This window comes from Anser cygnoides, chromosome 2, assembly GCF_040182565.1.
Source record: "Anser cygnoides isolate HZ-2024a breed goose chromosome 2, Taihu_goose_T2T_genome, whole genome shotgun sequence".
Classification (NCBI taxonomy): Eukaryota; Metazoa; Chordata; class Aves; order Anseriformes; family Anatidae; genus Anser; species Anser cygnoides.
The window spans coordinates 59,464,264-59,488,907 of NC_089874.1; the positions used below are offsets into that span (position 1 = coordinate 59,464,264).

The window sequence follows — 24,644 nt, forward strand, 5'->3', positions numbered from 1 at the left end:
ACAAATCAAAACTGCACAGATTTAAATGGGAGAAGTTCACTTCTTTTCTTGCAAAATGATGCGTCAAAGTTCTGTAATACAACAGAAATGGAAAATATCTTCATACTGGGCTCTTCTGCGTGCAACAGAAGAAGTGACCGCCACCACCAGGATTCATTACTGACTTTGCTGACAGCCTCGACTGAGGAACAGGGCACTGGGGAGGTGAGAAGCATGGGCTGCGTTTGCACTCGGGATTTATTCACTCCAGGTCAGGTTTGAGGCATACATCTAAGGCACATGTGTAGGAAGCTTGCTTCGACACTGACTGCGCTGTGCCTGCTTGATGGTAGAGCAGAGGAGTCTTCAGGGACGTTGTACAACCCAGCGCTATTTATGTGCGTAAAACTGGGAGGCTACAGATAATAAAAATGTAGGGTTTCCTCTGTGCCTAAATGCAGTGTGCATCAAGAAGCCTGCAGAGCCAATTCTACACGTTGGTACAGGAATTTCTCAGCTTGGTTTGATGCTGCTAATGCACATGCTTTCATCTGAAAATTAATCTTCCTTTTTTTTTTTGCTATTAGTTTCATCACAGAGAATCCTTTAATCCTCTCTGCTGACAACGGGCTGTCAGTGCTAAATCAATCCCGATTTAACAGCCTGGTCACCAGCCACAGAAACGTAAGATTGGAACACAGAACTAGTCCAGAAAAAGGTGTGCTATCAAGCTGTTGTTGTCACTGGATTACTTTAAAGCATTTTGGGGGGGGGGGGGGGGGGGGGGGGGGAACAGCAGCAGATATACAAGATGTATACAGGAATGTATAAGCTCATCACTTACTGTATCCAGATCCAGGGACCACATATAATCGGTTTGTATTTTAACTAGATGACAGCCCAAAACCCATTCTCAGCATGAACTCCCTACCTCAGGAAGGAACTTAGAACAGCAAGGTCAGCAACACACCAGCCCAGCAACAATCTGGTGCGCTGAAAAGACACCACCAACACACTACACCCATACGTTATACTGATCTATTTCACAATGGTCTTTAGGGTTGGGAAAGGCATACTGGGTGCTGCCTTCTCTGCTGTCCCCACTGAACCACCTTCCCCATGCCACCAGTATTGCCTGAATGCCTCCCTGCCTGAATGTGCAACAACATCTGTAACACTACCGTGAGACACTCTTGACTTAAAAGGAGGAGGGGAGAAAGATTTTTTTTTGAATGAGTTATTTATTAAATATAAATATTTCATATCAGCATATGAATTAGTTATGTAGTGACAGGTAAACTCCAGATGGTGCCAGCTTGATCTGAAACCTTAACAGAATCTTCTGAGAAACCCACCCGTATTAGGGAGTTGGGCATATAATTGTATTTCTTGGTTCTGAAACTAATTATTTCTCGCATTCCTAATTTAGTTATTTACTTTTAAGAAAACTTTGGGGTTTTGGCATCTGTTAAATATCCCAAAGGATACATCTGCAGAACACAGAGGTAAGAGAAAGGAGGAGGTTGTGCCTGTCCCCTTTCAGTCAAGACCTATCCGAGCTGGTTACCACACTGCCAGGATGGGGGCAAATCTGCGTTCAGGTCCCACTTGCACCCAGAGAGACCTGAGCTTCTCTCTCTCCTCGAGGTGAATGAGCCATCAGGTTACAGGAAAATTGAGGAGAAATCTCAGATTTTTCTACTGGCAGTATTTCTACGTGCACGAAATCCATAAATACAGCACCACATGCCCATCTACACCAGCATCCGATCTCCACCAGTAGAGAGCAGCAAAAAAATTGGGACATCCCATAGAAAAATGAGCAAGGACAGATTTACCTCCTTCCCTAACAGACGCAAGCAGTATCTGCAAATCCCTCACTGAGGTACTTCTCAAGTCAGAGCTGTTTAATAGCAACCAAAAGACCTAACAACCACCACGAACATCTGTCTTTGGGTAGCCGTCTTAAACTTGCACATTCCTCTACTTCTGAAGCAGTGTAATTGGAGCAAGCACTACAAACACAGGTCTCCCTCTTTGAGAAGGCATCTAAGCCACTGAGCAGCTTTCCACCTGGCTTAACGTGCATTTCCTTTGTATTTTATACCATGGAGAAGAAGGATAACAGCAACGGATTAATTCCAGTATACACCATCTCCTGCAGGCTAGGAGCTCTTCCAGGAGATGAGTGATAAACATTCAAATCATCCTGAGGACATAAAGGAAATACAATTGGCCTCCCACACTCTGGGTAAACGCCAAGTTTCTCAGAAAAAGGGTTCCACTCTCCTCTGGCCACATTCTGTAAACCTACACTTTCAGTTCCTTAGCTTTCGGAAGTATATAAGCAAATTCAGACTTTTTAAGTGCTGAAACTGTTTCAACGTGCTGTTATTTCCATTTTGACTAAAACTACTCAGCTGCATTGACCCATTTTGCAAAGCCTTGTCCTATGACTGCATTTTTCAGAGAGCAATAAAAAACAAAAAAAAATCCACAAGAACAAAACCCTTCAAACCCAAGTGTTAGCTCTTGCAGTATTACAGCATGTATGAATGCAGCACTACAAAGACAAGTTCACTAGATTTAGTCAGAGATCCAAAGAAATAGAATGCAGGTGAAGACTTTTGCCAGTTCTTATTCTACCCTAGTAATTCTTATTCTACCCAAATTGTCTAGTCTAGACTAGATTAGATCAACAGAAAATCATTAAGTCAAGTCCAAGTACAACCACAACACAAGTACAGTTCAGTGGTAAATATCCAGACACATAAATCATAGAGTTAAAGAATGGTTTGGGTTGGAAGGAACCTTAGAGATCATCTAATTCCATCTAATGCCCAGGGATGGAGCATCCTGGAATCAAAAGACCAGGTTAAAAATGCATGGAATAAGAATCTGGATGCATTTACTGATCTTAGATTCAGTACTAGCAGAATGCACTGGACAAACATCAGGGTGACAATTCAGTATTCACACAAAGCGAAGAGCCCCATTCCAAGAAATTTTCTTCCAGACCATTCAAGTGCCTGGAAGGATTCATCCCATCTACAGGCTGTGTAGCAGGGGACTTCCAAAATTGCTTGTATTTAAGTGACCATGAAAAAGAAGTGCTAAATTGTCCTTCTGCACTGCAAAGCATGTGCTTACCTAGGCCAAATCAACCGTTTACTGTGAAGTCAAAGAAGTTTCCATATGCTGCACCGGACTCAGAAACCAGTAGTCAAAAATATTAGGTTACTAATTCTGCCACTAACACTGCACATGACACTTTCACTACTTTCAGCCCACCTATCCATCTGTACAACAGTTACGCACCTGACCCGGACGTGACTGGAACAAGACACGGCATATTTAACGTTTCAGAAGTGCCATGAAATCCTCTTGTGAGAGGTGCCTAAGAAGCACACTTATTGTCATTAGAAATAGTTGCACGGTTTTTATGGGAAACCAGAATCTAAATGCTAACTGTCAAAGACCTCTGAAGCGTAACAGCTCGATTTATTCTTAATTTGATTATTTGTATTTGAATACAGCATGAATAAATACCCTAAATTACAGATAGGTTTAATCTAATTTGGAAGATGGGTATTTGGAGAAGCAGTTACCATGAATACAGCTGATATAAAAGCCTACGAAATCATGAAGAATAACTCCTACAGAACAATGTACAGTGCTGAGAGAGACAGGAACGTTGGTTTGGTGTTTGTGTGCGTGTGGGTTTTTTTTTTTTGCAGTTAAAGAACCAGTTATTAAAATCAGATACATGGCTACAGGTTTAGTTTTGCTACCTTCAGTGCGTGTCCTAGGAACGGGCACCGGGGCTGGAGCACAACCTCTGTCCCCACAAGCCCAGGTGTGCCCTGCAGACACAGCTGCACGTGGCACACCAGCAGGACACCAGCATCACCAGCTGTGAGCATTACACCAGGTCCACAGGCACTTTACACCAAGCTGATCCAAACGCAGTCCCAGACACATCTGTTTATATGCATGGCTTCACAGTTAGGTCTCAATCCTTCCTCAAGACCCGCACATTTCCAATCCTTATGAGGGAGGCAGTCACCTTCGTGGAGATGTCCAGGGAATCATTACTGCTGCTAGAATAACACTTGCACATGCTGACAATGAAATTACAAGTGCCCTTCCTACTGCTGTGAACAAGGCTGTGGAGCTCTCCCTAAGCAGCATCAGAAAACCCAGTATTAATTGTCCCTTTAAGAATGGAGAAGCAAGGTTATAAGTGTTCTTGCTTGAAGGAAAGCCCTTTTTACAAAGGATCCCTGTTTCCCTGCCTCTCTAGATTCTATTAAAAGCTTGCTGCAGGAGCATTTCAAAAGGAAGCTCTTTACAAGTTATTAATTTGGCTCCATCAGGCACTTCCAGACAGCGGGATATTTGCAGACACTACTAATTTTCGTCTTCACAGGACCTGCTTTTGGAAATCTATTTAACTGAACTTTAACTCAATCTATTTAACCGAACCTCCTTAAGATGTTTAATGTCTTTACAGCTTATTTTCTTGGAAGTTTACACGTCGCAGATTAGGACCAGAGCTGAAATTCCAAGAACAAGTAACTAATTATCCTCCTCCCACCACAGAGTGCTGCCACCAGATTCATTAAAGTTGGTACATTCCAGCTCATTTCCAGGTTTTCCGCTGAGGACTAGCGACCTGCGTTATCAAAGCTGCATCTGGAATCCCAGAATACAGAAGAACATATGCTCAGACTAAAATTAATCACATTATACATGCTATATCTGACATTGGCAGCACAGACAATTTGGCAAGAAAAGCTTGTACACGGCTTTCACTCTAGATCCAAAAACTGCACTTCATACCTGTATGCGCTATATTTATATATTTTTAGCCCTGGTATTCAACTGTAACTAGGATATAACATTTTTCTTTGATCCTAGGCAGGAGTTTACAGACATACCTCATAAATATCATGTGATTTGCATCAACTTTAGAGCTTCACTGGTGTTAGAGTTAATCCAGTGGGCAAATTTGGACTTCCTCCTCTTTTCACCACCCCTTATTTGCGTATCAGTCCATTAGGATTGTTCTTACTGCGTTGGCACAGCTGCAGGTTAAACAGCTTTCATGTTTAGGAGCTCCTACAACAGCTCTCCCACACCTTCACATGCGCTTGCACAAAAACTCTCCAACTCCCATCTTTTCCTAGGTGTGTAGTTTGAGATAAGAGAAGATAAATTCATTAAAATTCTGGGAATCGACACATGTAATTTTATATTACCCACAACTTTTGCCCATGGCAAAAAAAAAAAAAACAACTGCAGGTCTGTCATGTTCTTTGCAGGGGTTCACGGAAAGCTTACGAGCAGCATGTGCAGTCTCCTCTTCCTTGTTACCATCTACGTTATAAAACAACCAGGTGCTTATTAACAACGCACCCCTAATACTCTTTTTGCCATGACAGCAATAGCTGTATATTCCAAGGCTGACACTCTACTGAAAAGTGGAGGCATAAATAGGAAGGAAAGAAGGGTCTGTACACCAGGCAACCCTCTGTAATGAGGTCACCTGTGCTGTGAAGAAAATTATAGGGATAGAAATCAAGCTGAACCCTGAAATCTCGACACTAACATATAAAAAAGCACAGAAACAGATATTCAGGCAAAACGGACTGGATGGAAATACATATTTCTTTCAAGCAAAAAGGAGTATTTTTTCCTATCTGTATCCAATGCCTAACTGCAGCACACTGAAAACGGATTTACAGGGCACTTAAGCGCAGATGGTACACCCTCGGGAGCAGGCCTCTGCAGACACAGAAATGTGAAGAAATGGTGGGAGAAACGAAGTCCATGCGGGACATGGATGTGATAGGGCTGAATCATAGCTGGGACAGAAGAAATCCTAGAAAAGAAAGAGGGGGAAAGCAGAGAAAACATTAAGGGGATGAATTTTAAAAAGGGAACAGGGGTTTAGCAGCCAAGAAAGTAGAAGTGATTGCTAACAGCATCAGAATCATGAAATCAATAACGCACGAAGACAGAAGGAAGCCACCCAAAGCCAAGAGGAGTGGAACAAATATCCAGAGCAAGCCTGGAAGGAGGAAGAAATGGGGTCAGAACTGCAGGTGGAGATAGGTTTATGTGGCAGCGTGAAGACAAGCAGCTTGAGCTTCAGGCAGCAAGAGATGCAGAGCCAATAAAGCAACTCAAGGTAGAGAGGATGATGTGGCTGGAGCAACAAGAAAAGGTGACAACGATGCAGTCAGGACAGTGTACAGGAGGAACAGGGGAAAAAAAAAAAAATCACACACAAAACCAAGAGCAGGGGAAGCCAGAAATAAAACAGGCAGCCACCCAGCTCCAGCAGTCAAGCTAAGAACTGCGGCAACATCTTAAGGGTTGGGATTCGTGTTCTGAGATGAATCACTGGTGCTAAGAAAACTCCTTTTGCTCGTTTCCTCTCCCCACCAGAGTCTCTCGCTCCCCTCCCGCCTTCTCCTGAGCTATCCTTGGCTTACCCCCGCGCGGTTTTCTCAGGGCTGAGAGATTTTAAGGAGCGGCATCCTTTTCCTCCCCAAGAGCTGTGTGTCCCCCCCACCTAAGATTTCAGTTAGCTGTATGTGAGCTCTCTCCAGCCTTGGCTGCATCTGATTTTTTCGTGAGTCACCTCCCCCTCTGCAAGGGAGGCAGGCAGGAGCTGGGCTGGAGCACACACAGCTTTCTCAGTCATCTCAAAGCAGCACAGGAGGCTTCTTACTCCTCACCAGGAGCCTGGGCACAGTCCAGCCCTCGGCATGCCAGATACCTCACGGGGGATACCAGCAACATCAGCACGAAAAAAATACACCCTGGGAAGCAAGAGAAAGTGAAAAGGGCCCCAAATTCACCGAGAAGTGTTCCCTTTTTGGTCACCCGATCTGCTGATACCTTACACATCATCTTAAGCGTGCAGCCAACAGCTAGCAGCATCGTATGGGTTTATCTAAAGAGTCGAGAGCAACTCGCTGTCCAAACAGCTTTAAAACTTTCCTGCACCTAAGAAGCAGGCAGCAGGGTCATGTCACACTTGGGGAAAAGAGAGAAAAGCTGCTGACACCTTGCTGCAGCAGCAGGGACACCGGTAAGCTGGGGAGCCTGCAAGCAAAGGCACCCTCACTGGGCGCTGGGCCTGCTCCCACCGACACCCGCTTGGGGCTCCTCTCCCCAGCGGCCGGGTACCGAAGGAAGACATGCTCATTCGCCAGCTATTCTTAGGCTCACCGGAGAAGCGATTACAGAATTACTGGGTTACATAATCTCTTTTATATAATCGGTACGAGGCACTTCACTTACGCAACGCGAGCCGGGTGCGGGGAGCAGGCAGCCGGCCGCGATAACCCCTTCCCCGACGGTGGGAGACAATTCGAGTCAACTGAGCTTTTCAGAAGCAACAGGGGACAAACACCTGCCTTCGGCCTGGGGAAGGCACAAGCATCGCCCACCACGCTTGCACTGATCCAGAAGACACACGGAGCAGGGCCTGCCCGCATCCCAGGCGCGTCGGGATGCCGGAGCCAAGGGATGTGACACGGCGCTGAGCGCTCGCTGGGATCAGGCAGGGCGGCTCCGTTGACTTTTAATGGGCTTTGGATGGGGCCCGGGATTAGGCCTTTAATAAAAATAGGAGGTCAAGATTACCACAGAATTAAAATAAACTTAATCCAAATGCCCTTGGATTTATACCACGGCCGTGCCCGCAGCTTCTGCCTGCAGGAAAACTCGGGCAAAGCTGCAAGAGGAGCGGGCTGGCTGTTGCCGCACAGAGCTCACAACGTGCGTCACTGCAGGCACTGGGGACAACTTCACCTCTCCGAAGGTTTGGGGCACGCTCCAGCGCATCTGCTGGTGCATTTTCAGTACCCCACCCAATGCCTTCTAGCTAACACTGGACATCTACACAGACCATCATTGTGTATAGGGTACAACAAGACCCAATCCACTAATGTTTGCCCAGTGCTTTAAGAAACAAGCACCAGAAGCATTACCTTCAGTGAGACGCCCATTTAAGTCCTGCATACTGAAAACATGAGGTGTTTCATGAAATACAAGTTGTGGGATCTGGAGATTGCACCTGCAGGCCCTAGAATATTTTACCATTACCGCACACAGCGCTGGGCATTGGTCAAAGTTCAATTATAGCTGTGGACTGTTGCCACTGAGGGAAGAAACAGAACTGTGAACCCCCACAACAACAGGGTATCTACACTGCTAAAAACAAAGTCCTCTTTCTCTACGGACCAAAGGAACAGAAAACAGAAGACAAAACAGAATCAAGGCTTTGATCTCAGCTCACCTCCTTCAAATGACGCTCAAATCCAAAGGTCTCTGCCTTGGCATTTTCTCAGGGTTATGAAACTAGCGGTATTTGGCTATTATTTAGCACTTAACTGCCTCCTCTGCTCTCTGGTTTCCCTAGCAAAAACGCAGACCATCCCAAACAAGACGTAGGCAACCCCCTGGCCCCAGCGTGGCACACACTGCTGGTTTAGGCAGGGACACGGGCACAAGCTTGGGAATTGAGAGCGCCATTGTTTCAGTTACAACAATGAATGAAGCAGCTTAATGTCATCTTACACCACCTCAAAATAAGGGGTGACCCAGTTCTGAGGAGGTTTAACTCAACCCCGTATGCTATTATTCCTTCTGTATTACAGACGGGAGATGTGAATTGTTGTAGTCAAAAAGCAGAGCAGAGGAAACTCCAGGTCCCTCACACAAGACCGTGCTGACACACATCTGCCTGCCACTGCTACCCCCGGATGAGCCGCTGTCCTTGGCACTGCTACTTCTCAAACCCCTGAAAATCACGGCTCTTGTTAGGGATATGACATTTGCTTGGGATAGACAAGACAGCACTCGAGATAGGAACAGCTCACGTCAGCTTTAAGAAGAAAAGCAAGCCATACAGAAGCAGATTTAAGACTTCTCGCACCTCTGTTCTCCCCTTTTTTCCTCCCCCTCTTCAGGCTAGACAGCTGTCTGACCACTTGAAAGCATGATTTTCAGAGTGGAATGTTTCTTCTTCTGTTTTGGACTGAAATCTTGCCAAACTTAATGGCATTGAACAGATTAAGGTAGAATTTTAAGCCTTCCTTGTACTGGTTTGAACCCACAGCTCCAAACATAGCGACGAAGTGCAGCCCTGAGCTGGGAACTCAAATTGTAAGAGAGCCAACAGTGAATTTCTGGATCTCACACCAGTACTGAGATAATTATCTTTAGCGATGAGCAATACATTTTCCCCCTCGAGGAGCACAAAGGAAAGAAAACACTTGCCTGACTCATCCTTACCCGGTTCTCGCATCAACAGATAAAAGCATGCTTAAAGTCACCCCTGAGAAGCGCCTGCGCTGACTTTCCTCATTTACTGAAATATCGCAAGGAAGGCTGAAAGGAATTTGCAAACCATGTTAATGTTTTGGGTTTTTTTCTATCCACTATGAAATTTAATAAAATAAAAAAACCAATGAGTTACACCTGGACAATTCCTCTGGTGGAGACCATTATACTGTGTGCTTTATTGCACTGTCATTCTCCACGAGGAGTCACCGTGCAGTACAAGCACTGTAACTCCAAGCTGCTGTGCTTACACTGAATGGATTGCATTCAAAGCAGTGTGGCATAAACAGCTACACTTCTGTTTAGGTGAAGAGTCTCTCTTATCAAGGAAGGGGGAAATACAGACTCAGGTCAGGATACACAAGAGAATTTTGTTGGTCTACCTATCTTGTGTAAAAGAGAAATATGCCAGGAAAAAAAAATACACAAGTTAGAAGCAACTTAAACACACCTTTGCTCCTACAGCTCATTGTCTCCCCACCCAATATACATACCCAGAGAAAGCCAGCAGCCAGAGACCCCTGCCATCCTCCCACATGCTATGTTCCTTTCGCTTAATATTTTCTTTTCAGGGTTCACACAATGGCTTGGGTTGGAAGGGACCTTAAATGCCATCTAGTTCTTCTTTCTCTGAAGGAGATGCAAACAGACAGGAATACACATAACTAGAGAGGCATGGAATGATGATAAATGTGCTTGCCTTAACCTAATGTACTTGAAGGTCAGACTCGTGCAGGTATGGGCTGCACATATGGGTGTGTGTGATCCTAACCTCTAATGCCACCAGCACAAGACCTGAGAAGTACAGATTCAACCTCTAAACTCTTGCCAGCTATTAAGTTGCACGACACCATCAACATCAGAGGCAGGAGACCTCTGGGGGCTGTTTGTTTGTTTTTGTCTTGTTCTTACCCACAGCACGGGAGTAGGAAAAGATTCAATCAGAAAAGGTAACAAATGGGATTGTTCCCAAGGACACACAAGCTGTCAAATCAGACAAGCGGTGTTGTGCAAAAATTCGTAAACAGAGCTGTTTTCCTACATGAGCAGGAAAAAAACCAAACTGCTTACAGAGGGCAAGAGAGCAGCTAGGGCTGAAGTCAGACGGGCACTGGACAGGGTGCGCTCCTGGTGCCATGCTTCACCACGCTCCAAGAACAGCTGTTCTCCACAGTCATTAAACTTTGAACCTAAGGCCACATCACTCCATCATTACCTCTCTCCTGGATGACGACCAGGAGCCCCCCACCTGACAAGAGGCCTCAGCCCTGATCCAGCTCCAGTACAAGTGCTGGGGTTGTCGTCTCACGCTGTCTTTCATGGTCGCTTTCAATAAAAGGGATGCAACCGAGGTTCTCTCTTTCAGACCTGCTTTTAATTCATCCTCCAAATGAGAGAGCCCCATAGGATGGAAGAGGAGCGCCAGAGGAACGCCGGGTTGGCCATCACTCTCCAGCTGGACTCCAGAACTACAGCTTCTCCCGCAGCACACCTACCAAGGGACCTTCTGTGGACATGCTCTAGCGCCACAACCCCTCAGCTGCCCCACTGAAAAGAAAGGGCAGGGAGGTCATTAGCTCCAGGTCGAGCACTTCAGCTCCAATGAACACTTGGCAAGTAATGTGGGAAAACAACAGGAACATTTTCTGGAAAAGTCGGTCTCAAGAGCATCTTCCAATGGAAACAAAAACCAGACTCAGCTAGTTTTCCCTTTTAGCAGTGCGTGGAGAAGACCTGTTTTCTGCCCTTGCTTATCGTTACAAATGCAGGTATTGTCTGTCCTGTAACTCCGACCAGAGGTGATGGCTAACATACTGAAACAAGTGTGCTACCAAAATGGGCAGTCCTGCTCCAAATCATGAACTCCTTCTCCTCCCTTGCAGCAAGTTTTGTGATGCTACTGCCGCACAAACCTCTGCTGAACCAAAGGAAAACTATTCTTTCGCTTTTTCTCATCCTCTTTTTGGTGACTTTAGTTCTCCATCACACCAGCGGGTTGATCTGATTCCTCCGCAGCCGCGTGATAACCAGACCTGTAGGAGCACGCAGCCGGCAAAGGGGTTAGGAAGCACCCTCGTCAGAGACAGCCCACCCTGCGTTAGATCAGGTACAGATTAGAAACCACTTCTTGCTAATTCCTCTCCTACAAATCTGCCAGACTGAAAGCTGAGTCAGAGAGAAAGAGGAAGAGATTTTTCGTCAAGTTATTTAAAACACGGGTTTAGTTAGCACCTATTTAACACAAAGCTGAAGACACACTTGAGAAGAAAGACATTTTTATCTTCCCAGTACAAACTTTTCCACTTAATATGCAAGAAGCCTCTCAAGACACATCATTCTCATTAAAATACACACTTCTGTGTCTTTTGTAGTACTTCACAAATGTCAGGAAAGTGACAACATCCACTATTTGAGACCTTATCTTTCTCTTGCCTTGCAAGTGCTCTTTCACACCTACAACTCTGGGTTGTGACCCCAGCCTCCAGACAGAGCTAAGATTTGTTGCCCAAAAGACACTACTCAAGGAAAGAAAAAAAAGATGCTTTTAGAAAGGGTTTTTTTTTTTTTTTTTTACCACTTGCTAGTCAGAACAGAGTTTTTATTTGCCATAATAAATACTAATGGGATTTCAACAAAGCCTTCAGCAACACACACACACTGTGGAAACAGGTACACTGCTGAGGACACAAACTGATGTGGCACCTTCAAAAACGAGGCTGGCCACTGCTTTCTGAAGTGTCTTATTTAAATGGATTTTACTTCATATCACAACAGATTAGGAGTACACAGGCAGCTACCTTGGCTGAGCCAGAAATAAGATTTTTTTTTTTTAAATTCAGTAACATAAGCTCAAGCATCAATCTGCTCCTGTCCATAAATTCAGCCTACACAGATGAGAAGGGCAAACCTGTATTTGGGCACACTTATTCCAGTTTTTCCTAACCCAGTCCTATTGTAGTAAACCAAAATAAGTTTGCATTAAACCAAGAGTTTCCTTGAAGCCTTTTTTTTTTTTTTCCCCTCCACTGATTTTAGCTAAGACCATTTTAAAAGAGCAGCTTAAGCCTAAAGGCATACTTCGGTCAAGTTTAACACATCCGTCCAGACACCTGCATTAGCTGAGCGGGAAGTACCAAGATCAAGAGCGTCACAGGACTTTCTTTTTATAGAGAAAGCATGACGGAAGGTGCTAAGCATTTCTGACTGCTTTAAAAAAAAAAGTAAATAGGTTTTATAGATGCTTTTTTCTGATGGGGAGAGGAAAACACCAAAAAACCCACTGCACAACTATTCATGCCTTCCCTTAAAGAATGCAAATAGCAGTCGGGCACCTTGCTTTTCCCTTCCCTTCCCGCAGCTAACACGAATCCTTCTCCTCAGCAGCAGGAACAAAGTGAGAAAGGGGTGTAAGCTCAGTCCTCCTGCCTGTAAATCACAGCCCATCTCACTGCTGTCAAGAAGCAGGGGAGACTTGCCAGCACCAGTCGGATCACGAAATGATTAATCTTAAGTAAGTTCTCTCCTGCCTTCACTCAGCAAAGCAATAGCTACTTCCCACCCAGCAGCAAGACAGAAAAATAAAAGACTGCCTAAGCTGCTAAGCCCCTATGTAATAAAACTAACATGCAGCAGAGAGTAAGCGGGCACGTCCATGCTAACAACTCCCTCGCAGAAGCTCTAGTACAGCCTCTTCCCATCGCAGGTTGATGAAAGGATCATGCTTCTCACCGCTTATGCAAAGCCCATAGAAGTTAAAGCTTCTGCACTCCATCAACAGGACAGCATCAGTGGGCTTTCACGGAGAGGGACACCGGAAAGATAACCTCGGTGTGCACACACATTGAGACGTGCAAGGGTACACGCATTCCTGGAACACATATATAAAGGAAACCCTGACAGTGAATGGAAAAAAAATAACTGTATGTATATATCAGAACCTGTGAGGATTATTGGGAAGATGCCCACAACAATCAGAGCTCTAGCTGTGCCTATCATCATCAAAAGTTGGTGTTTTTTTCCCCCCCTTTAAGACTGGTGTTCTTGCCCATCTTAATGTGCTTGTTCCCACAAAGGCAAAAATCTTCAGAATAGCCAAAGATTTTAGGCTTATCTTATATGCTAGAACCTCTCCTGTTGAAATCCATTTACAAAAATAATAAAACGCTTCACACAGCAGTTATCCAACTGGGAAGAAGCTGGCCAACTTTGCGTTTTATTTAGATGAATCTTACATGACAGACTGTCACAAGTGCTTGAATTTTATTTAAAGTTAAAACATTTTGCTGGTCACATTACATGTCTGTTCTTCTGTTCTTTAAGAAAAAAAGGCATTTGACTCATTTGTAGTATCTCCCATCTGACAAGTTAACAATAATTACATTCACCATTTTTTTCCAACCATCCAATTATCAATATTTCTATCAGCATACAGATTATAATTTCTAGTAATGAGAAACTGAGCATGCAGAAACTAGTTCCGGGGTTGCTTTGGACACACTAGAGGCCAACCAGAAGCTTAGGTAGCTAAAATTATTTGACAGTTTTCAAGAGCAAGGCTACCCAGCAAGCTACAAACTGAGCTGCCCTCAGCAGACGTGACTCTACAACTCCTCCTGGACTACCACCAGCAGCATCCTCTGCTGGGCTTCAACAGCTCAGACCAGCTCTTCCCATCCACGAGCTCAGCGTCAGCCACCCAGCTTAGCCTGGCACACCTGCAGCTGCAGGAGAGGAACAAAAAGCACTCGTTCTGAGAAGCAACCCACCAGGAAATAGCACGGTGCCCACATTCAGGCTAAAAACTAGCTCACTTAATCATATGGGGGGGGGGGGGGGGGGGGGGGGGAGAGGCTGGTTTAGTTTTATTTTTTCCCATCCCAAAGACAATGATACTCATTAAAGCCAAATGTGAGCAAGCCTTGGGATGCCTGAAGAAATAAAATCAGAAAATCTTGATATACACCCCAGACTACCAAACAGACATCATGAAGGCACTCAAGTCAGTCCATTAAACTGAGAGCCATCTACCTGTACAAAGCTGAGACAAAATACAGTCCTAACAGAGGAACTACATGCTGCACTAGTTAGCAGGACTGCTGACTGAGCAAGCATCCCAGCAAATGCTGAATGCACTACGAGCTTGCCAAAAATGCAGCCTCTTGGAGAAACATGGAGTTTCAGGCAACTGTGGTTAATAACACACTGCTACCTCCAGGTAGCTGAATTAATTTGAAGAAGAAAGATGGATGAATATTTAACAGTATTCATTTCTTCCTGCAAGAACCAAAATTACCTAGCTAGTCATTCGTCTCAAGAGTTCCTCATTTTAGCTTACACATTCAACCAGACAATAATGACAAAGTTGTGAGCAAAACTTAAGGCATCTTTGGCTCCTCTCCTCACAGCATCGTCTTCTCAGAGCATAGTTATCTGGGTCTTTGAGTTGGGGATGTTTCTCCCATTGTAGAGGGGGGGTGGAAATAGGAATAGCATTGTAAAAGTCTTTGTAGTTATAGTGGGAAAACGTTGTCAAACAAGAAAACTCAGAATTAGTCCCTTTTTCCTGCCAACACGGCACTCTGGGTGTTTCTGTAATTACTGTATTTCAAGCTCTTCTAGAGAAAGGACGAGTGTCCTAGCATCAAGCGCCAGCAGTTTCTTACATGTAAATCCTGCTCTGATAACAGTGCCTTCAGTTGCCTTGGCGCGATCAGCCACCAGCGTGTACCAGCACCTTCCCCTCAATCCCCCTTTCTCGTCTTCTCCCTTAAATTAGAAGCAGCAAACAAAACGTGACCTCCCCAGGGGAGCGCGGTGCCGTGGCTGGAGTCCAACCTGCAAGTCACAAAGAAGCACTCCACACGCCCTGAATTTGATGTACACCTCCTGCTGAAGGAGTTTATTCCTCTCACCAGCATAAACAGAAGCTTTTAGCATCCGTTTGGACAGAAAATACATGCACATCTTATGAGTATTTTGTATAATTTAAGTAAGGAGAACTTTAAACATCAGCAAACTACTGCAAACTGCTCTGAAGGGCTAAGTGGCTTTTTCCCCCCATTATTCAGATAATACTCAAAGCCATTTGCAAAACGCTGAATGAAAAATATGTTCCTCAGCTAACACTTAAGTATTAATTAAGATCATGTAGAAAGTGCAAATAGATTTAAAAAAAAGTAACAGTGCAATCTCAGATAATAGCCAGTACGGAAGTCAGCACAGAACACAGCAAAAGTTTCAAATACCAGTAACCTTCTAAACAGCCAGATGTCTGTGATTAGTTATTTAAACTCTCAGTGTTCTGTTTCTGGGCTCCCCCCCCCCCGTAGAGCACAACTTAAAACAATTTGTATTACTTCTTATTTACATCTCATTTAAAAAGGTATCTTAAGTACTTCCAAAAAAAAAAAAAAAAACAACACTAATCCACAGACCCAGATGGCAAAACAAACATTCTAGATCAAAAGGGAAAAAAAAGAAAAACACACCAACAATCCACCATTAAAATCAGTATAAAAGCTTAAATAACAGCACCATGGGCTACATCCAAAGAAGACTTATGCAAATTACTTTTTCAGGCAGGCAGGATCTTTTTCAACAGAACACACATTACAGAGCGGAGACACCTGATCACACTGATCCTGGCCACGCACAGATGAATAATCCCCTCTGGGGAACTCCATCGCCCATTTCATTAATCGACATTTTGCCATTTGTACTTTCTGAAGAGCTCTGGCAGAGTCAAGGAGCGATCACGGGCCAGGCCCTGGGCCAGGTTTACAGCCAGGGTAATGAGATGCAGCCCAATTAACTTCAAAAGAGTTGCATTTGTTTACATTAAACGGCAATTCTGATCAGAGCATTTTAATGCGATGATAATGGATGACATAGTGGGCAACATACCAGAAATCGTTCATCTGTGTAGGTGGCATAAACATATAGTAAACACCGTATTCATGAATTATATTCATTACTGAAAACAGTAATTATACAAGCCAGCACTCCAGTTTCTATGTATGGGTTTGTTCGGATTTTTTTTAACTATTAATTCATTTTCTGCCCTAAACCCCACGGAGGGTTGTGCCTTGCCCCCCACGGAAGCAACACAGCTTGCTGCACCTCCCAGACCTGCAGCTGGCCAGCCTGCGAGGAATCAGGGCTTTATAGAGCTGCGAGCATGTCTCAGACAAGCCCACAGGCATCGCCAGTGCCATCTCAACAAGTGGAGAAGGCAGAGACCAGCAGCAGGAGCACGATGGCAAAACCACCGTGGGGACCGAGGGTGGGCATCGGTGCCCTCGGTAGCGTGCCTGAGCTTCGAAGGCAAGAGAAGAGCCAGCTCCCCGCCTCGCCAGCAGGCAGCTATGGATCTTCCTGCTAAAAAAGGGAAGAGTTTTCCAGACCTGTGACATAATTAGGTGGCACAAATCCCCTCTCTGATTAACGTGAGCTGCTATTTTGTTTGCTGTAAGTACCGAAGCCACGCTGCCAAGGCTCTCCAAGAAGTTTACCACGCTGCTCCTCATGCCAAGGCGACGCCAGTGCATGCCTGCTTTCCCACCTACGTTCTGCCCACAAAATGATACTCAAAAAATAAAAAAAGGAAAGAAAGAAAAAGCCACCTTCCACTCTCATCCCTCCTGAAACACACCAGCTGCTTGGTTTCGCTTGCAGGGCCAGCCACCATTCACCGATACCAGCATCCAACAGCTCCGTACCCCTGCCTGCAGCTCCCTTCTTGAGCCCACCCTGGTTGGCGAACCACCCCGTGGTGACCCAAAAAATAAAAATGATAAAGGAACGAAGGCATATCGCTGCCGGCGGCGACTCCCGGGGCACGCCGGCGGCGACACCCGGGGCACCCCGCGCCCCGGCAAAGGTCCCCGTCTCCCACCTAACCGCGGGGGTCCCGGAGCCCAGCCCGGCCGCCCCCTGCCCAGCCTCACCTCCCACAGCAGCGACAGCAGCAGCGCGACCCCCGGCTGCAGGCGCCTCATGTCGCCCCGTCCCCGCGGCGCCCCCGCCGCCTCACACACGCCCGGGCGCTGCCGGCAGCGCCATGCCCGGCGCCCAGGGAAGGGGCGGGCGGGCAGCACAAAGAAGCCCAGCACCGCCACCACCACAGCGGCTGAGGGCGGGGAGAGGCGGTGCCCGCCCCGGTACCGCCCCGCTCCGCTGCCCGGCCGGGAGGAGGCGGTGGCCGCCCTCGCCACTGCTTCGCCGGCGAAGGTTGGCGGCGCCCGCAGCGACATGGCGGCGTCTCTCTCCCCGCAGGGCAGCCCCTGGCGAGCAGCCCGAGCCCCCGCGGTAAATAGCGGGGGGCAGCGCAGGGGGGCCCTCAGGAAGAGGAGGAGGAAGGGGCAGCGCTGTCTTACGGGTGGGGAGCCAGAGCTGTAAGGGTGGGCTTCGCCCCTGCATGTGTACCTTTGGTGCTTCAGGGGGGCTGTGCGTTCGTCGTGGTCATTCACATGCTTTATTAATCATCAACAGCCCCTGGCCACCTTGTCTGAAAGGTCTCAGGACTTGCCTTGAGCTGAGGTGCACCCTAATGTCCTCAGTGGGCGCCGTGACAGATGGCTGGTGTAATTACGTCCTGGATGTTTCCTTCACCGCCACCTTGTCATGGTGCTTGGAGCCTCCTTTTCCAAGCCCTTTTCCACCCTTACCACAGCTAGACCTGGCGCTCCTTCAGGGAGGGACAGCTGCCCTTCAAATTTACGTGGGACTGGAGTTTGCTGAGGTGTTCTGCGTTAACAGGAGAGCTAGCTCAGTCAGTGGGAAAATATCAAGCTGGATATGAGGGGGGAACTCTTCACCTTCTCCTGCTGCCATCTGAATAACAGACCTTTCTCAGCAGCATTTCTGAAGGAGGTGTACACTCCCACGATCCTGTTGTGGGCTAACGATTTAAAAATGATTAGCACATCCTTGTAACACACATCTCGTTCAGCGCTTCCCCATTGTCAGTCTTCAAGGAAGAAACTTGCTGCCTCCTGATGCCAAGTTGCTCAGTGAAATGTCATCAGGTGGTTATTATTTCCGTATGGTGAACTTTGGAGGAAGGCTTCTTCACAGAGGCTTCCAGCTGGCACTGTTAATCATACATCCTCTCAGGCCCAGGTCATATGGTCTGTATAACAGGTATCTGTACACTAAGAGATTCCCACACACTGTATGACATTATGTACTTGGAGGTAACCGGTACAAGTTTTACCTGAATGACCACTGATTTTGACATCTCCATTGAGACGTTTATTTGTCTCTATTTGATGCCAAGCAGTCCAAAACTGCGAGGTATTTTTCAGATGAACACACACATCTCGAACTGAATTTGCTAGAAGATGCCTAAGGAGATGTGACAGCCATCACTTTGTCCAACAGTAAAGGCTGGATGAGGTAACTTCTGAGCTATACACACAAATCTCTATAGAAGTCTGAGTTTAAAAGTACCACTTTATTTGACCTGGGGTATAGAGAAAGAAACAATGTGTTTTAGGTATCCTCTAGAACAAGTCAGCTCGTGTTGCCTCAACATACAAAGTCTGGAATCACTTCAGAAAGGTTTCAATGTATAGAAGTTTGAAAAGGACATACACAGCTGTCTGAGATCTAACAGTTCATTGCTTATTTTCAGAGCCCCATCCTAGCATAGACTTTAATGCTAAATTTCCTTCCCACCCCTAAATTCTGTGTTGCGTGACCCGTGAGGTGATCTTTTAGAGACCCACCAAGTCAGGATGACTCTTCATGCGGAAACCAGTCTGCCCCATTTAGGGGCACCAAATGAATCTGAACATGGGGCTGTGCACAGAGTCTATGCTGCTGCTGCTGGCAGAAATTCTAGCAGGACCCTGGAAACATGAAGGCATGAAGAAAAGGTAGGAGAGGAATCTGGAATTTTGTCCCCTAAGACACCATGGCCTTAAGAGGCCAGCTCTGCCTGCACTTTCAGCTGATGGCCCTGTACCAAGCATGCCTAGGCAAGAGCCAGCTATCAGGTACACGTCAGTTAATTATGAACACATATAACCCCACCAAGTTTAGGCTGAGAACCAAGAAACCTTGAGAATCTTTTTCTAGAAAAAGCAAGGTTTCAGCTGGGGCAAGAAAGAAAATAAAAAGATTAACACTGTGGTGGCTTTTTTTGTGTGCGTGTGTGTTTTTTGTTTTTGTTTTTCCAATGGGAAGATTAGCAAGAGTAAGATAGAGGCAGCGGGCTGGAGGAAGAAGAAGCCTCACAGTCTGGAAGCATATGCTTCCCTGTGCATATATTATCCAGCCTAGATAAGGGTATGAATATCATAAGCTATAAAATTCTTTCCAGGCCAAGAGATAAACTGAAAAAAAGAAGAGCAGCTCCTGACCCAGGCATAAATGGTTTCAGATTTCATTTTGGTCATATCTTGGCTCCCTTAAGTGATGTCTTCTTTCATTTCCGCCTAGATTCAAGGAACCATCTTCATCCCTGGGGAAAGCCCATTAGCTTTAATGGAGTTAGAGTACAAATGAACTTAGCCCAGCATGTGGCATTTTCTCAGCAAAAGTGCAAGTTGCAGCAGAGCCCCTTAGAGCTTGTCTGGGCTCTAATGAACACTTTCTATCCACCACGCTACAGCTCGTCAGCAAGGAAGGCAGGGTGTGTGTGCTGTGCCAGCTTGACAGAACAGGAAAATGAGATAAGTCTTTTGTTGGAGGCAAGGTCCCTGGGTGAAAAACAGCCCCTTATTTCCCATTCTGATTCCAGTCTTTTTTCAGGTACAGTGTTCAAACAGCTTAATATTCCTGAGTGCCCAGGAACTATGCATAGAAACAAATATTTAAAAAAAAATAAAATCTAGTTCCATGAGTAGATGCTTTAATGAGACTTTATTTTACCTGATCAAGGCTTGCACTGCGGCTGGAATATTCACAACATCCCTTTCCTCCATGGATTCCTAGGTGTTCCTTAATATTGCCATCCTTCTTTCAGTGGAGGTACCAATATTAACATATTTCTTTTACTCAGCCATCTGTATTTCCTGAAACTTGAAAGAATATGATATACTTGAGATAGCCACTCCTCTCCCAATTTTTTTTTTTCAAATAAAGTAACAGGTACAAAAATTACTAGGGTGGACTTGCAATACATATGCATGAGTGTATTTTCTAGACCTTATTTCTTCTGAAACAACAGTAGTGAATATTATTAAAGCATATAGTGCTTATAAACTGCTCTTTATTGAGCATTTTCTCATTCATGTTGGGACAGTTGTTTCTAATACTATTGAGAAATACTTGATTCCATGAGGGCTGTGTGTGAAGCAGGTAACAATTTTATTATAAAGGAATTCAGTATTCTCATTCTTCCCATGAACTGTAAATAATCATTTGTATCTATGATTTTGAATTTATTACCATTACCGTTATTGATATTATCTGCTTCACATGTGCTATTAAAATTAGTCAAATTCTTGTCTGTTTTCCAAACTCTGTGATTTAAGTGTAGAACAACCTGATATATATTTTGAGATTCTCTTTTATAATTATTTAAATGGAAATAGCCTTTATCTTTTCAGTAAAAGAAAGCCCTTTTAAATTACATAAAATATTCACTAAATGTCTCAGCCTTCCTAAATTGTCACTTACTCCTTTTGAGAAACTGCATTAGTGTTATTCATTTGAAAACAGATAGAAAAAAATATTGTATTCATGAATACAGCAATAACTCGCCAAGACAAACATGTCATGTTTCTGCAGCTTCTATATCTTGTTCAAAGCACTTTGTTTACCTATGTATTTTTTTTAATATCCTATGCATCTTATAAGATGTGAGACATTTTCTGAAAAAAAAAAAAAAGTGCCTTTCTAACTGTCTAGCAGAAGGAGAAGCTCACACAAAGGTGTAGTCTCTTGGCAGAATATTAGTTAAATTATAATCCAACTTCCTAGAATAAAGACTTTTTTTTTTTTAATTACTTTCACCAATAAGTGCCCATCATGACTGACTTTAAATGAAACTCAAAAGAAAATCTGACTCAGGAACTTGTTTAAGTTTTAACAACCTGCTCCAAATTCGGTAAAGTTATCCTCAGTGCCTGCATCTTCAATACTTACATCTTTAGGAAGAGTCCATGGAGGTTTAGAGACATTCTTGCCTTTCTTCAAATTGAAATGCAAATATTTATATGTCCTACAACTTAGTTTTAATATGGAGAGATATTACTGAGCTGATCAGCACCAGACAAAAAAATACCTGATTTGTATCTTATTGTTCCAATACACCCAAATAATATATTTTTTTAAATTCAATGCCAGCAACGTCATTCACATCTGCAAGGCACATGGAAAGCTCAGAATTCCTATAGTTTTCCATAACTACTGAAATTAAATAAAAATGATAAACTGAAATAAAATAACTTCCTACTGGACTGTGTTCGTCAAGCAGGTCCTGCTTGATGAACCTGATCTCCTTCTATGACAAAGTGATGCGCTTAGTGGATGAGGGAAAGGCTGTGGATGTGATCTACCTTGACTTCAGTAAGGCTTTTGACACCATTTCCCACAGCATTCTCCTCAAGTAACTGGCTGCTCTTGGCTTGGACTGGCGTACGCTTTGTTGGGTTAAAAACTGGCTGGGTAGCCAGGCCCAAAGAGTCATGGTGAATGGAGTTAAATCCAGCTGGAGGCCGGTCACTAGTGGAATCCCCCAGGGCTCAGTACTGGGGCCAGTTCTCTTTAATACCTTTATCGATGATCTGGATGAGGGGATCGAGTGCACCCTCAGTAAGTTTGCAGACGACACCAAGTTAGGTGCGTGTGTTGATCTGCTTGAGGGTAGGAAGGCTCTGCAGGAGGATCTGGATAGGCTGGACCGATGGGCTGAGGCCAACTGTATGAAGTTCAACAAGGCCAAGTGCCGGGTCCTGCACCTGGGGCACAACAACCCCAAGCAGCGCTACAGGCTGGGAGATGAGTGGTTGGAAAGCTGCCTGGCAGAGAAAGACCTGGGAGTATTGGCTGACAGTCGGCCGAATATGAGCCAGCAGTGTGCTCAGGTAGCCAAGAAGGCCAACAGCATCCTGGCTTGTATAAGAAGCAGTGTGGCCAGCAGGGCTAGGGAAGTGATTGTCCCCCTGTACTCGGCTCTGGTGAGGCCACACCTCGAGTACTGTGTTCAGTTTTGGGCCCCTCACTACAAGAAGGCCGTCGAGGTGCTCGAGCGAGTCCAGAGAAGGGCGACGAGGCTGGTGAGGGGTCTGGAGAACAAGTCTTATGAGGGGCGGCTGAGGGAGCTGGGGTTGTTCAGCCTGGAGAAGAGGAGGCTCAGGGGCGACCTTATCGCACTCTAGAGGTACCTTAAAGGAGGCTGTAGCGAGGTTGGGGGTGGTCTATTCTCCCACGTGCCTGGTGACAGGATGAGGGGGAACGGGCTAAAGTTGTGCCAGGGGAGGTTTAGGTTGGATACCAGGAAGAACTTCTTTACTGACAGGGTTGTTAGGCATTGGAAAGGGCTGCCCAGGGAAGTGGTTGAGTCACCATCCCTGGAGGTCTTTAAAAGACATTTAGATGTAGAGCTCAGTGATATGGTCTAGTGGAGGACTTGTTAGTGTTAGGTCAGAGTTTGGACTCGGTGATCTTGGAGGTCTCTTCCAAGCTAGATGATTCTGTGATTCTGTGAATGTGAGAAAACTCAATAGAAAAAACACCACAGTAGATTGTATATTCTTTCATTCATTTCTTTTCCCTTCTAAGAGCTTGATAAAATTAATCTTACAAGAGTAATTAACAGTCCTGTTAATGCAGAACTTTTCAGAGTCCTACATTTTCCTCTGAGCTGAGTCCTATTACGAGCTTTAACAGCAGCGTCTGTATACTTCTCTCATGATGCTGTGTATTGATTTCCCTTATAATCGTCATTCTGCCTTTGGAGGGCAGATAGTTTATTAGCACTATCTTCCTCCTTTGGGATTCATGTGAAAGCCTTGTCATTATCCATGGAAGTTACACAAGCATGTTGGCATAGTGGTGCCTTTGCTGCTGTCCTGAGTTGTGTTGCTTTGGGAAGTTCTTTAATTTGGGTTAATCACTTTCTGCTCCTCTGTAGCTTGCTCTTCTCGCTGAAGAGTTATGCAGGCATAAAGGTCTCTTTCTTTCTCTATGGCAGAGATTTCTTTGTCTGCTCTCCCTTTGAAAAAGCTCTTTGCTAATGGAGTGCTCTCCATGCTTTCTCATCTGCTTCGAATGTCCTTAATTTGGTGAGACAGACTGTAACAACTGCAGGAAGGTTATATTTAGGTTTTGTGCCTGGTACATGTGAGCACTGTCCTTGATTTGTTACATTTTCTCCCCTTTGCTGTCAGGTACTACTTTAAAATTGGCTTTCTCTAGTTAGTCTGCCAGTGTTTTCTGCTTAGACCTGCTGCAGAGTGCCAGGGATACAGTTTCAACCCTTGTGTTTGAGTTGCTAACAGATGATCCAAATAATGCATAGGACTTTGATTATATTGTGCCCCAAAGATGCAGAAAATTGGATACATGAGCATAGTACTCGATGCTCCAAGTTTCTCAGCATAACTCATAAAAGGCTTTCAGTGCGCCATATAGAGGTCCAATAGCCTCATGAAGCTGGGGGAAGGGGGAACAATTCAATGGCCAGACATCAGCAGTTCTCTTGGGGTAAGGTAGACCAGGGCTTGTGGTTCCAACAGAATGTGTTGAAGATGAACCAGAAGGGGTAATCCAGCCACGGTGTGTTATTTTCGTAATTTCTATGATTCTGTAAAACTGAGGAACAACTTATCACCTGGGAAGGTGGAAATTTTTGCTCTCACCTGTTTTCCCAGTTGGGCCAGCTCACCTTTGTGGCTGCTCCCATCCCCAACAGTTTGCAATTGCCCTTGGTGGTGGTATCTTCAGGCAGCCTCTGGTTCTTAGGTACCCTTAGGCTGCACTTGCAGGAGGCCAGCAGCACCTTCCAAGGATGCTGCAGGTTGCCAGGCCAGGTTCCCCAGCTGGCAGGCATTCTCTTCTGGCAGGCTTTTAGGAGACTTTTGCTGTCAGCTTTTTTCCCAGTCGGGCCAGGAGACGTTTGTGGCTGCTCTCACCCCCAACACTTTCCCATTCCCATGACGACTTCTCATCCCCCAAATGACTTCTCACCCCCAGGTCTCACTCGGGGACCCACCACCCGCAGCCGCTCCCCATCAGGAGCAGACATCCCCAAACCAATTGGCGACGCGGGCAGCGGCAGAGGGCTGCGTTCAGCCCCCACCCCCCCCCACCCCCCCCCCCGCTGACCGATGCAGGAAATAAGTGCAGGCAGAGGC

General features: G+C 45.4%; 1 protein-coding gene across 1 annotated transcript in view; it reads right to left on the reverse strand.

Annotated features, from left to right (window-relative positions):
- VOPP1 (VOPP1 WW domain binding protein) overlaps positions 1 to 17,606 on the reverse strand; it is a 75,118-nt gene extending 57,512 nt beyond the window's left edge. The window contains exon 1 of the mRNA XM_048054066.2: positions 17,286 to 17,606. Within this exon, the coding sequence (XP_047910023.1) occupies positions 17,286 to 17,591 (306 nt within the window). The 5' untranslated portion in view covers positions 17,592 to 17,606. The remainder of the gene's footprint in view (positions 1 to 17,285) is intronic.
- Between the last annotated feature and the right edge of the window lie 7,038 nt (positions 17,607 to 24,644).